The sequence below is a fragment of the Hippopotamus amphibius genome, chromosome 6 (genome assembly GCF_030028045.1).
Source record: "Hippopotamus amphibius kiboko isolate mHipAmp2 chromosome 6, mHipAmp2.hap2, whole genome shotgun sequence".
NCBI classification, from domain to species: domain Eukaryota; kingdom Metazoa; phylum Chordata; class Mammalia; order Artiodactyla; family Hippopotamidae; genus Hippopotamus; species Hippopotamus amphibius.
The window spans coordinates 121,662,293-121,675,428 of record NC_080191.1 but is presented as its reverse complement, the minus strand read 5'-3'; the positions used below and the strand labels follow the sequence as shown (position 1 = coordinate 121,675,428).

General features: G+C 40.9%; 1 protein-coding gene across 1 annotated transcript in view; it reads right to left on the bottom strand.

Moving 5' to 3' along the window:
• Positions 1-13,136, bottom strand: part of LOC130854956 (uncharacterized) — a 40,433-nt gene that overhangs the window by 12,427 nt on the left and 14,870 nt on the right. The window contains exon 7 of the mRNA XM_057737789.1: positions 5,173-5,265. Coding sequence (XP_057593772.1) covers positions 5,173-5,265 — 93 coding nt within the window. The remainder of the gene's footprint in view (positions 1-5,172; positions 5,266-13,136) is intronic.

The window sequence follows — 13,136 nt, the reverse complement described above, 5'->3', positions numbered from 1 at the left end:
GCACTGCCAGTCCTAAATCCTTGAGAGTTAAGACATTCCTGGAAACTATGGTGTGAGGCCTGGGCTGGGAAGTGGAGCAGACCCAGGGGACAGGACACCCCTAAGTCCTTGTTGGGTCTTCCAAGAACTTTGGGGACCTTGAGGTGACATGGTAAAACTAGCTGAATGGGACACAGGGAAGCTGCCTTATCTGCAGATGCCTATTCCTGATGACCTTTTGGTGACTTTCAGTCTTCAGCCATCTTCTGGCTCTTTATGGACCTGACAAGCCTGTGACTAGGATAGGCCAAGCCAGATATCACCCAAGTGAGAACTGAACACCCTCCAGGCCCAGGGTTGACAGTTCTCGTGGACCCTTGGTACAGAGCCATGGGGCTCAGAGGTGGCCAGACTGGGTTTGGAAGAGACAGAGAAGCTGGAACAGAAACAGGTCTGGGCCCTGTTTGTTCTGTGCCTTCCATGGAAGAGAAGAGGCATCTAGGAGCCACAATCTGCTTTCTGATTTTCTTTACTCAGCAAAATAAATCAAGAGTAGGCAATCTGATTTTCTTTCAAGTCTAAAATAGTGGTTCTTGAAATTTGGACCCTGGACTAACAGCACCAGCATCACCTGAGAACTTAATAGAAATGCAAATTCTCCAGCTTTATCTCAGACCTACTGATTCAGATCCTTGGGGGACAGGGCCTAGCAATCTGTGTTTTAACAAGGCCCCCAGGTGCCTCTAATGCTGCTGAAGTTTGAGAAACACTGATCTAATGATTCTTCACGTTCAGTGATGCTTTGAGGCAAGACTGGCTTGGACAAACAGACATCTACCTTCTGCAAGCGTAGAAATGGAATACTTTGCCTCTTCTATGGCTGCTAAATGTAAAGTTGTCAAGTCCTTGTAATCATGCATTTGGAAGGAATATAAAGGGTGTCAGGCTTCTGAATAGGGGTTTTGAGTCATACAATATTGTGAGTTCAACTTTCCAAGCAGCAGGCCAAAAGCCTCTTGTCCACAAAGGGGTGATCATAAAAATAGTTTGGCTGTTTCCAGTTGGAACCAAATGGAAACCATCTGGACTCTTCACCCAGGAGGTTGATATAAATCAGTTCAATCTGACCCTTTATTTTGAAACAAGTAAAACTCTTCTACCAAAGACCAAACTCATCCCCATACAAATAAACACCTTATGATTGTGAAGGTAATTATCCAGTGTGGGAAGCTGTTTTTTAATTTGCTTTGTGAATTCTGAATAGCATGAAAACGCTCTGCTTTGACAAGAAGCTATAAAGTAAATATATCTTATATACAAAGTTGTTTCTGTTGATTTGAGGCACAGGATTCCTTGGGAGACAAAAGACTTTAATGGCTCCCACGGTCTATTGGATTAAGTCCAGACTCATGGCCTGACATGTGAAGTTCTCCTTAATGTGACCCACACCTTGCCAGGTCCACCGCTCCACATTCTCTTGTTCTGGCTAAACTTGTAGCCTTGCGGCTTCCATTGTTGGGTTTTTTTTGTTTTTTTGTTAAAAATTTTTAAAGAAATTTTTATTGAGATCACATTGGTTTATAACATTATATGTTTCATGTATACAATATTATATTTCTACTTCTATATATACTACAGTGTGCTCACCACCAGAAATTTAGTTTCCATCCATCACCATACAGTCGATCCCTTTTACTCATTTCACCCTCCACCCCAATGCCCCTTTTCTTCTGGTCACCACTGCTCTGTTCTCTGTGTCAATGTGTTGTTTTTGCTTGGTTTAGTTTATTTATTTTGGCTTTTTGTTTGTTTATGTTTCACATATGAGTGAAATCATATGGTATTTGTCTTTGACTTATTTCACTTAGTATAATAACTTCAAGATTCACCCATGTTATTGTGAATGGCAAGATTTCATCTTTTTTTAATGGTTGAATAATTTCCATTGTGTATATAAATATATATACCACAACCTCTTTATTCATTCATCCATTGATGGGCACATAGGCTGTTTCCATATCTTGGCTATTGTAAATAATGTTGCAATGAACATAGAGGTGTATATATCTTTTCGAATTAGTGTTTTCTCATTCTTTGGATAAATACCCAGAAGTGGAATAACTGGATCATATGGTAGTTTTATTTTTAATTTTTGAGGAATCTCTGCTGCACCAATTTACATTCCCACTGACAGTGCTTGAGGGTTTCCTCTTTTCCACCAACATGTGTTTTTCTTGCCTTTTTGATAATGGCCATTCTAACAGGTGTGAGGTGATATCTCATTGTGGTTTTGATGTGCATTTCCCTAATAATTAGTGATGTTGAACGTCGTTTCATGTGCCTGTTGGCCGTCTATATGTCTTCTTTGGAAAAATGTCTATTCAGCTTCTCTGTAGCTTGCATTAAGGCCTTTCTTCCTCACTTAAGTCCTTCCTCATATAAGTCCTTTCTTTCCACATCAGCTTAGCTCCCAGCTCATTCACAAAGCCTTCTCTCTGATTCCATCTCTGGGGAGAATACCCTTCTCTGAACCCAGTGTCCATATTTGGCCCTTGGCAGATGCTGTCTTGTGTGGTTTTTCATTTCCTAGGCATATATCCTGTCTCTAAGCTACACTCTGAGTCCCTTCGTTATGAATTGAATTGTGCCTCTTCCCAACATTCCTATGCTGAAGCCCCAACCCCCAGTTCCTCAGAATGTGATTTTATTTGGAAATAGGGTCATGGCAGAGTACAGTGGTCATACTAGAGTACAGTGGGCCCCTAATCCAGTATGACTGATGTCCTTATAAAAAGGAGAGATTGGGACACAGACCCACACAGGGAGAATGCCAGGGGAACATGAGGCAAAGACTGGGTGATGCATCTATGAGCTAGGGAACACCAAAGGTGGCCATTAACCCAGCGGAAGCTATGAGAGAGGCGTGGAACAGGTCATCCCTCAAAACCTCCAGAAGGAACCAACTCTGCCAATATCTTGATCTTGACTTCCAGGCTCCAGAACTGTGAGATAATACATTTCTGTTGTTTTAGCCACCCAGTCTGTGGTACTTTGCTGCGGCAGCCCTGGGAAACTAAAACACCCCTAAAAGGCAGGAGCACACCTTGTGCCCCACACAGAGCTGGCACTTAGTCACCACCTTCTGTTGAGACAGCTGCAGTGAGCAGAAGGTGGTTCCCTGGGGCAGAGACTGGGGATCTCTCTTGCTACATCCCTCACACACCAGCCTCAAATGGCCCTGAGGACGTTTAATTCCATTAGTGTTGACTGAAAGAATGACATAGAGTCTCTCAACCTCTCCCCTGGAAAATTGTAAGATACTAGAGTCCCCAGGGGGCCTGGCAGGAGACTGTAAACAGCTAGTTCATGAAGGTCAAAAGAAGCAAGTTTGGTACTTTTGGGTCAGGTTTTAGTACCTGAAAGGTTGCTATTATGACCTAGGTCTCAACATAGCTATTTAAAAGCTAAAGGATAAATAATTGCATTGCTTTAAAAAAAAAAAAAAACTTTTCCCTTAAACTAGTCACCTTCTATAAGGGTTTAACATCTCCAGGGCCTACTTAAGGGTGGGGGTGTGGGGGACTTGAGTGAGTGGTGGTGCACAGGAGGAGTCATATTTGCGAAGGACCTCACGTTCAGACTCTGGTGTCATCGCCTAATGAGGTCATGTATGTATTCTCCTTGTTTTTATGTGTGTTAGAAGAGTTTGCTTGTTAAATGTAAAGACTTCAGATATTATGCATTTTAAGCCTTTCCTATTAATTAATTTACAAAAATTTTTAGCTCTAGTAGCTCAACAAAGAGAAGTGGTGAGAGCCTCTCTCCAGCCTTGGGAAGCCTTGAAGTCCCCAGATCTTTCCTTTCGGTCTTTCTGCACTGCCAGCTTGACTGCACCGCATGATGCATATGCCCAGTTTTGTCCCTGCTACCACCTTCTGTAAAGTCTAGATGCGGAGTTAGAATGAGTGGCCCAGCCGTCCTCTCCCCTCAGATGTCACCTGGCCCAGGGTAAGGACTGTCCTCTGTATGGCTGCCTGTCTCGGAGACACTGATCATCCTCATCCCCAAAGGAACACCAACCAACTCCTCTGAGAGCATTCTTGGTTGAAAATATTCCTACATGGTAACTATCTAAAACAAATCATAACCTAGCATGGTGCTCCTCCTCCTCCTCCCCCTCTTTGTCTTCTTCCTCCTTCTCCTCCTTCCTCTTTCCGCCTTTAGTAGAGTTTCCAAAATCTGCTAGCACTATCCAGCAGAAAGACTAGGTTTACATCAGACAACAGCACCAGGGTCTGATAAATGTTCTCACTTTACCTTTTCATTTGGCTTTTTAGATCATAAAATTGTATTTTTTGAATTCAGTGAGATTTCACAGAAAAGATACAAGGATAATTGAAGGATAGAAAAAGACCACACAAGAACAGATTAAAATTGAGGAAGGGAAAGCCAAAGGGTGAAGAGCTTCATTATAAGGGCTTATTGCCTTCTACAAACTATAAAAACAAACAAAAACCCCCAAGTGGACTGAAACAGAATAACAGAAATTTAGGGTAGCCTCCACTAGGAGCTTCCCAAAGACTGTGCCCCTGACACACTCAGTGATTGATCACCTTGTGCTGTCTCTTCGTAACTCCAAAATGTTAAAGCTGGAGTGGAATTTAGGGCACTGTGAGCACAAGCCCTCAAACTTGCTGAACAGGATGCTGAGACCTAGGCATCAGGGCAAGTGCTGGGAACAGAATCCTGGTTCCCTACCATTTAGCTGCAAACCTTTAACACTTGGACAGCTTCTCACTTAGTTTAATCCTGTTCAGAGGTTATGGAACTGGTGACTTCTTAAAAATCCCTCTAAATGATTCCATTTCTGCTTCTATGGAATGAGCATAGGAGAATAGTATCCAAGTTGAATTTATCAGGTCATGTTGGTTGTTTGTTGCAGAGATATTCTCATAGTTGTTTTTTGGCCTTGTTGAATGTGCCAAAGACAATCCTCTGGTGGATATAGCTAAGCTGTTCTGTATTTGGTTTATATGAAGCCATCAGACACTGAGTCTTCTTTTTCTCCACTTGAGTTTTTCTCTCTGTTTGGGGTAATTACTTTAGTAAGGGGAACACACAGCCTATGAAAGGAGGAAGTGATTTACAAGATGAAGGAAGTGGGAGGAATAGTTGAAACAACCACAAAAATACCTTTTCTTTTCTTCTTCCCTGAAGTAGTTTTCACTGTTACAGCTCCAGATGACTTTGCAATCTCGTTCAAAGTTGAACTTTCTCTCTGTCTGGCTGTATGGAAAGAAAAAAAGATTTAAAAAGGCTAATTCAAACTTGCATGAATGGATTTTTTTTGTTTTTTTAAAAAAATTATTATTATTAATTTATTTATTTTTGGCTGCGTTGCTGCCTACAGGCTTTCTCTATTTGTGGCAAGTAGGGGCTACTCTTCGTTGCGGTGTGCAGGCTTCTCATTGTGTGGCTTCTCTTGTTGCAGAGCACTGGCTCTAGGCACATGGGCTTAGCAGTTGTGACTTGCGGGCTCCAGAACACAGGCTCAGTAGTTGTGGTGCACAGGCTCAGTTATTCCTCAGCATGTGGGATCTTCCCAGCCCCAGGATCGAACTCGTGTCCCCTTCATTGGCAGGCAGATTCCCAATCACTGCGCCACCAGGCAAGTCCCCGCATGAATGGATTTTTGACACACTTTAATATTAGTTATTGCCTTCATTTTATGTACATTTTGGGCAGAGGTATTTGTCATAAAAGAGAATTATCTGACCCACTGACTTCACTTCAATCCTGTCTTTTTCATGTTTCTCTGCTCAAAGGCTTGAGGAGAACATGCAACCAAGCAGAGCTCCAAGAATCATCCTGCAGGGCCTTGTATAAATTCTTCTTTCTGTCCTACAGCTTCCCTCTATAAAATTGGCTTCAATCTGAGGAACTAGTAAGAATGTAGTAGAGAGGATCAAATTTTTGGCATATTTAAAAATACATATTGGTATATTATCACACTGGAGTCATTCTGGACCCTTATTTTCCTTTCTCTTGCACCCCACATCCCATTCATTAGGAGACAGTGTAGATGTAGAACCTCTTCTGCTGCTACTCTAGTCTCACTGGGTGGGCACCTCTCACCACCACCTCTCATCTGGATGACAACAGCCTCCCAAAAGGTCTCTGTGCCCTCCACCCACACTCAGTCTGTTTGCCATATAGATTGAGGGGTACTTCTCAAACCTAAGTTCCCAACTAAGTCCTGATTCCTCTGCCCCTTCCTAGCTAACAAGGCCCTTGAGCCCCTGGCCCCTGGTATTGCCCAGGCACCTGCCACTCCTTGTGCACAGGTCTTGGGCATGGTCTCTGCGTGGAATGTTCCCCATTTATCTGCAGGCTCACTCCCTCACCTCCTGTTTCTGTTCACAAATGCCATCTCTTCAAGGAGGCCTACACTCAACTGTGTATTTAAAGTTACTCTAAATTTACATGCCTTTGGCCCTGTAATTTCACTTCTAAGAATTTTCAGTATTGGTACATTTGCACATGAAAGCGTGCATCTGTGTGTGTGTGTGTGTGTGAGAATACTAAAGTTAGCAAACAATAAAGCTATTTGGATTTGGGGGAAAAATAAATAAAATAAAATCACACCCCACCATCTTTTCCTTCCCCAGATTCCCAAACTTATCTTGCTTGATTTTTTCCTTTTTCCATACCACTTATCATCTTCTAATAAACTATAGTGGCTGTATATTTATTATGGCTTTTAGAAATTGTCTGACTCCGCCTACCCCTCACACACACCCAGACACACACATACATAAGCACACTGCATCCCCAGCTCCCTCCTCAGGGGCAGGGAGTCTCTGTTTTATGTGCTAATGTGTGTAAGGAAATACACAGGTGCACACGCACGCGCGCGCGCACACACACACACATGAAGGAAGGAGCATTACTACTAAGATTGCATTTTACACATTATAACAAGTAATTAAGCAAACAAACTTGTCATTGAATAGTGAGGCATTTGTGCCTCTTTGATTGTTGGCAACAGAAAGCTTCTGTGCCTACCTCTGGCAAAAGGTTATTAGGAGGTCTGGGAGAAGCTCACAGAACAGGAGAGAAAACCAAACATTTGGGCCTTACAAAGCATTGGCCTTAAAACATTTTTGCCCTCATAACATTCTAGAGAAATATGCAAAAGCTATATACAACCTTGTACATTTTTAGTCTAGTATCTAAACTTGTTCATTGTAAGTTTTAAAATTGCAAAGGATAAAATTTCTAGCATATAGAAAATGTTGACACTTAAAAATAAAATCTGGGAAGGGGGAGGGATAAATAGGAGTTTGGGATGAACATATACACACTACTATATATAAAATAGATAACCAACAAGGACCTACTGTATAACACAGGGAACTCTACTCAATATTTTGTAATAACCTATAATGGAAAAGAATCTGGAAGAAATAGATATATTATGTATATATAACTGAATCACTCTACTGTACACCTGAAACTAACACAACATTGTAAATTAACTATACTTCAATAAAATAAATAAATTGAAAAAATAAAGCCTGTTATACCATTCTCTTAAGTGTATCAAATGGAATCTAAATTCCAAACACTTTAATACCCACCATCATGCATTAAAAAATCCCAAACAGCCCAAAACATGAGCAGTTCTTCTTGAGTGGTTGAAAATTTTACGATTCCCTTTTTTCCTGTGTTTTTGCTATTTCCATTTTAGTAACTCTGTAGAATTTTATATTTGAAAGTCATTTATAGGTCATCCTGTAATACTTCACTGTAATAAAAATGCTTCATTTACAAGTATTTAAATTTCAAAAATTTATTGGGATCATAAACCTCTAAAGTATTAAAAATTCTTCTGCAATTATTACTCAATCTTCAGAAGTATGCAGTTGATTAATACAACATATGTATTTTATATATGTTCATAAATCCTAATTAAATACAAAAATAAAATTTTATTGACTGCCTTACCCAAAGAGATAAATGGTGCTGTTTTGCTTTTATAATTAACTCATGTATTCATTAAAGAATATTACTGCTAAAATTAGGCAGGATTCAGCATCAATGTTTTTTCTGTTTTTCATTGCTGAGAAATCTTATTCATACAGATGGGAATAAAATAATAGGATTGCCAGATTTAGCCTTCCTTGTCCCCCAAATACAGGACACCCAATTCAATTTAAATGTCAGATAAACAAAGGATAATTATTTTAAGTGTATCCCAAACATTGCATGGAACATACTTATAATAAATTATTTGTCTTTCATCTAAAATTCAAATAAATCCTAGGAGAAGTTTTATCACAATAGTATTTTTCAATTTTTTTGAACTCCTGAGTTATAGGCTAAAAATTACATAGTGGTTGATCAGAAAAATCTTTTTTAATGATCTGTCTGTTGATAACTTAAGTCCTTCAATTTTGTTAAAAGCAAAAACTGGAAGCTACATGATGTGTAAAAAATGATTTATCACTGAGTTATTAGAGCCATTCATTTCCTTAACACATTCATATTTTGAATTGTTTCTTTGTTTTTGCAGCCTAGGGGAGATATTCTACTCAGATACTGGATGGGAGACAAGCGTGTCTTTCTTTTGCAAAGTAGAATGATGATTCTTACCAATGATATTAACCACAGGTACTGGGTCATTATAGAAGTGAGAATCTGGACATTTTAAAAAACCATCCCCCCCCCCCCCCCCCCCCGCAAAAACATAGCCATTGGGAAGTTTGTGTGCAATCTTTGTCTTAGTGTGTTTGGATTGCTAAAACAAAACACCATAGACTGGGTGGCTTATACACAGCAAACATTTATTCCTCACAGTTCTGGAGGCTGGAAAGTCCAAGATCCAGGTACCAGAAGATTCAGTGTCTGGTGGGAGCCTGCCTCTTGGTTAACAGACAGCTGTCTTCTTGCTATAACCCCACAAGGTTAAAGGGGCAAGGGAACTCTCTGGGCTCTCTTTTGTAAGGGCACTAATCCCACTCATGAGGGCTCCACCTTCATGATCTAATCACCTTCCAAAGGCCTCCACCTCCTAATATCATCACTTTGGGGGTAAAGACTTCAACCTATGAATCTGGGGGGACACAAACATTCTGTCCATAACAGTAACATGCACACCAGCAGAGAATAAAAGTGCCTTCTATTTCAGAACTGGATTAACAGACCTCTGCTCAGGCAAATTAGCTTTCCTGTCTTGATTTCATTTCTTTGCCAACAGGATTAGCCATAAATAAAAAGAAGAGGCATATGAGGCAACAAAAATGATTATGGTATCCTACCAGCCCTCACCTGGCCCCTGGGGGTGTGGGACCCAAGCCCTGCCAGCTGGACTTTGCCACCTTCTTGAGCCAAGGAATCTGGCACCCACCCCCAGCAACTTGTGCTTTAGCTCATCCTTCCAGACCCCTGGAGCTCCCTGGTCTCTGACCTTTACAACCTTGTTTTGAAACAAACTGGGTTGAACCCCCAGTATGGCTATATTTGGAGATGGGTTCTCTCTGGAGGTAATTAAGGTTAAATAAGATCATAAGGGTGGGGCCCTGGTCAGATAGGATGAGTGTTCTTATTAGATACCAGAGAGCTCACTCTATCTCATGCACACACCTAGGAAAGGCCACGTGAGCACACAGCAGGAGGGTGGCCAACAGCTAGCCAGGAAGAGAGCTCTTACCAGAAAGTAAATCTGTTATTTAAGCCCCCAAGCCTATGGGATTTTGTTTTGGCAGCCTGAGCAGACTAATAAAGTTACCCAAAAGAATGCAGAGTAGCTAAAATGCACCAGTTGAACTGGATAGAGATCAAGGTTGATGTGACTGTGACTGTCATAGACTGTCAGAGACTGTCATAACTAGCCTTAGGGGGAGGGAAGAATCTAGAAATGTACTTGTTACATGGATTTTGTTGTATTGGTGAGATTGAGAGGAATATGAGGGCAATAAGATAAGCTTAAGCAAGAAGAGACACCCAATTAGAAGAATTTATGGGCCCTGTTGTATACATCTCATGTATCTTGAAATTTATGACCCTTTCTCCTAATCACCCAATTTACAAACCCTTCCTCTTAATCACCTAAGCACACAAACTGAAGGGGAGTGATGGTCAACAGGTGCAGGGAGGCATTCACTAAATTTTAAAACTTTTACTTTAAATCTCTTTGATGTTTATCTAAAAGTTTGTGAAACTTGCAAGGAGACATTGTGAGCTAATTAACTAGAAGTCTGGCGAAACTTACAAGGAAACATTCTAAATCTTATAAGCTAATTGACACTTCTTTTTAGGGTATATAAGACACACATGTATACCCCCTCAGGGGTCTCTCCACTCCCTTCTGGTGTCTGTGCCAGAAGCTACTGTACTCTAACTGCTCTCTAATAAACTGTTGTGGTTTTTTGTTTGTTTGTTTTGTTTGTTTGAAATTTTCATGTGTTTATTTAAAGGTGAAGTTAATTTTTTTTAAGCTCTTTATTGGAATATAATTGCTTTACACTCTTGTACCAGTTTTTGAGGTACACCAAAGTCAATCAGCTGCATTTATACACATATCCCCATATTCCCTCCCTCCCGCGACTCCCCCCCACCCTCCCCATCCTGACCCTCTAAAACATCACCCATCATCGAGTTGATCTCCCTTTGTTATACAGCAACTTCCCACTGGCTATCTATTTTACACTTGGTAGTATCTATATGTCTGTGCTACTCTCTCACTTTGTCCCAGCTTCCCCTTCACCCCCCGCCCCCACAACCTCGTGTCCTCCAGTCCATTCTCTGCATCTGCATCCTTATTCTTGTCTTGTCACTGGGTTCATCAGTACCATTTTTTTTTTTTTTAGATTCTGTATATATGAGTTAGCATACAATATTTTTTTTTCTCTTTCTGGCTTACTTCATTCTGTATGACAGACTCTAGGTCTATCCACCTCATTTACATATAGCTCCATCTCATTCCTTTTTATAGCTGAGTAATATTCCATTGTATATATATGCCACATCTTCTTTATCCATTCATTTGTTGATGGGATTTAAACCTGAGCAACGACTTGTTATTGATCCTGAGGAGAGATTCTTTTCTTTCGGAGATCACGAATCCGTTCCCCTAGACGGATCTCACGGACTTCAAGATCCTGAGTAATGAGGAACTTAAAAGAGGTTCTGTGTGCTGACCACTGACAGAGGGCCTGGCCCAGCTGGAATAGTTTCCACCCTGTCCGGGACTGCTGTGAAAGATGACCGGGCAGGCACTCTCTCCAGTCAGCTCTGACCCTGGCTTTTTTGGCACATTGGGAAAACAAATTCAGAACCCTTACGATTAAGCCTTAATGCCCCTCTCAGCTGAAACCACTTGGAACAACCAGAATCAGAGACCTCCACATTTCTTCTTACACCCTTGGCACTTCTTTTATCTTTCCAATCCCATACCTCTCATACCTGTCCCTGCCTGCCACACTCCTATCCTTTGAGACTGTACTTTTATGTTTCCAATTATTTTTTTATTTTAAACCACAGATTCACTTCTTAAATCCTAAAGTTAGAGTACAGGACTTCATAAATAGAACTGTGGCTTTTTATAGGAATATTGGTAAAAATAGCAAAGGGGAAATTCCCTGATGGTCCAGTAGTTAGGACTCTGTGCTTTCACTGCCCTCAGCAGAGGGAAAGTAATATTTGATGGCAAACATCTATTCCCAGCTTGTTTTGTATATTTATTGGGTTGACTTGAATTATGAAATTCAACAAATAACCTATATAATTCCGATACCATGAAAGTTCCTAAATGAGGGACCATTTATTTATGAATGTCTGTTAGTTACAAGTTCTTTGCACTCGTTTCCACAAAGTAGCCTTGACTGCTTTTTTTTTCAAATAAGGCAAGTCAGAGAATAATTGTATGTCAATAATTTTCACTGAGATATAACTGACATGTAACATTTTACATTTAACATTTCAGGCGCACAACATAATGATTCGATATTTGTATATATTGTGAAACAATTACTACAGTAAGTCTAGTTAACATCCATCACCATACATAGTTTCCTGTGATGAGAACTTTTAAGATCTACTCTCAGCAACTTTCAAATACCCAACACAGTGTTGTTAACTGTAGCCACCGTGCTGTTCACTAGACTTCAGCTCATCTCCACTTTTTCCAGCAAGTAGAGTGACTGTGTTCACTAATATGCTTCAAGATCTTACTCTCCTAGGAGAAGGCTGTTGCTGCTGTTATGATAACGATGATTAACCCCCCTCAAGGACCCACTGTAAGGCATGTGCTAACTGCTTTACATCACATCATTTAATCCGCACTAAGCACCAGGGGGTAGTTATCGTTTTGTTAATTTTGTAGCTGAAGAAGTTGAAGTTAGATCAATTTGATAATTTGCCCAAAATCATGCACAGCTGGAGTAGGATGTGAACCCTGGTCTGACTTTAAATCTGTCCTATTAACCACTTGCTATAGTTTACTATTACCAATGATTAAAAGTACCTTTAAAATGTATCATGAATATATGTACCTGGGATCTATTAAAGCGAACGATAAGCCTTTTATAGGGAAGTAAGCAGCTGCTGTTCTCATCTGTCCTGCATCTGTCCTCATCTGTCTACTTCTTTGAAGGGGGACTACCACTTCCTGCTGCAAATCGTGCCATTCTGATAGGTCTGCCCATCACAGGGGTTTACCCCGCCCTCACGGGGTTGTGATCAGTCCTGGCCAATCATGGTTTTCCATGACCTGGACCATAGGGATTGATCCAAGAGGGAGGTATGTGACCCAAGGAGAGTCAGTTAGAGCCTTCCTATGGGATTTGACCCACAGTCACTGGAAGAAAGAGGCTCACACTTTCTGGGTGATTACAAGCAATGATGATATATAGCCCTGGGACTGCTGGTGGACGTGTCTGTCCTGGGAGAGAAGGCCAACCCTGGGAAGGGAAGTAGTGTCTTGAGCAGCAGGCTCAGGGTCTCCTTATGACATGGTTTTAGCTGAATTCAGCCATCTCTGAAGACAGCTCTGCCTGTGGACATCCCAGTTATGTGAGTCTATAAACCTCTATTTATCTTTAGTTCTGTTTGCCTTGCTTTCACTTTTAACTGAAAGAGTGCTGATTAACCTGCTG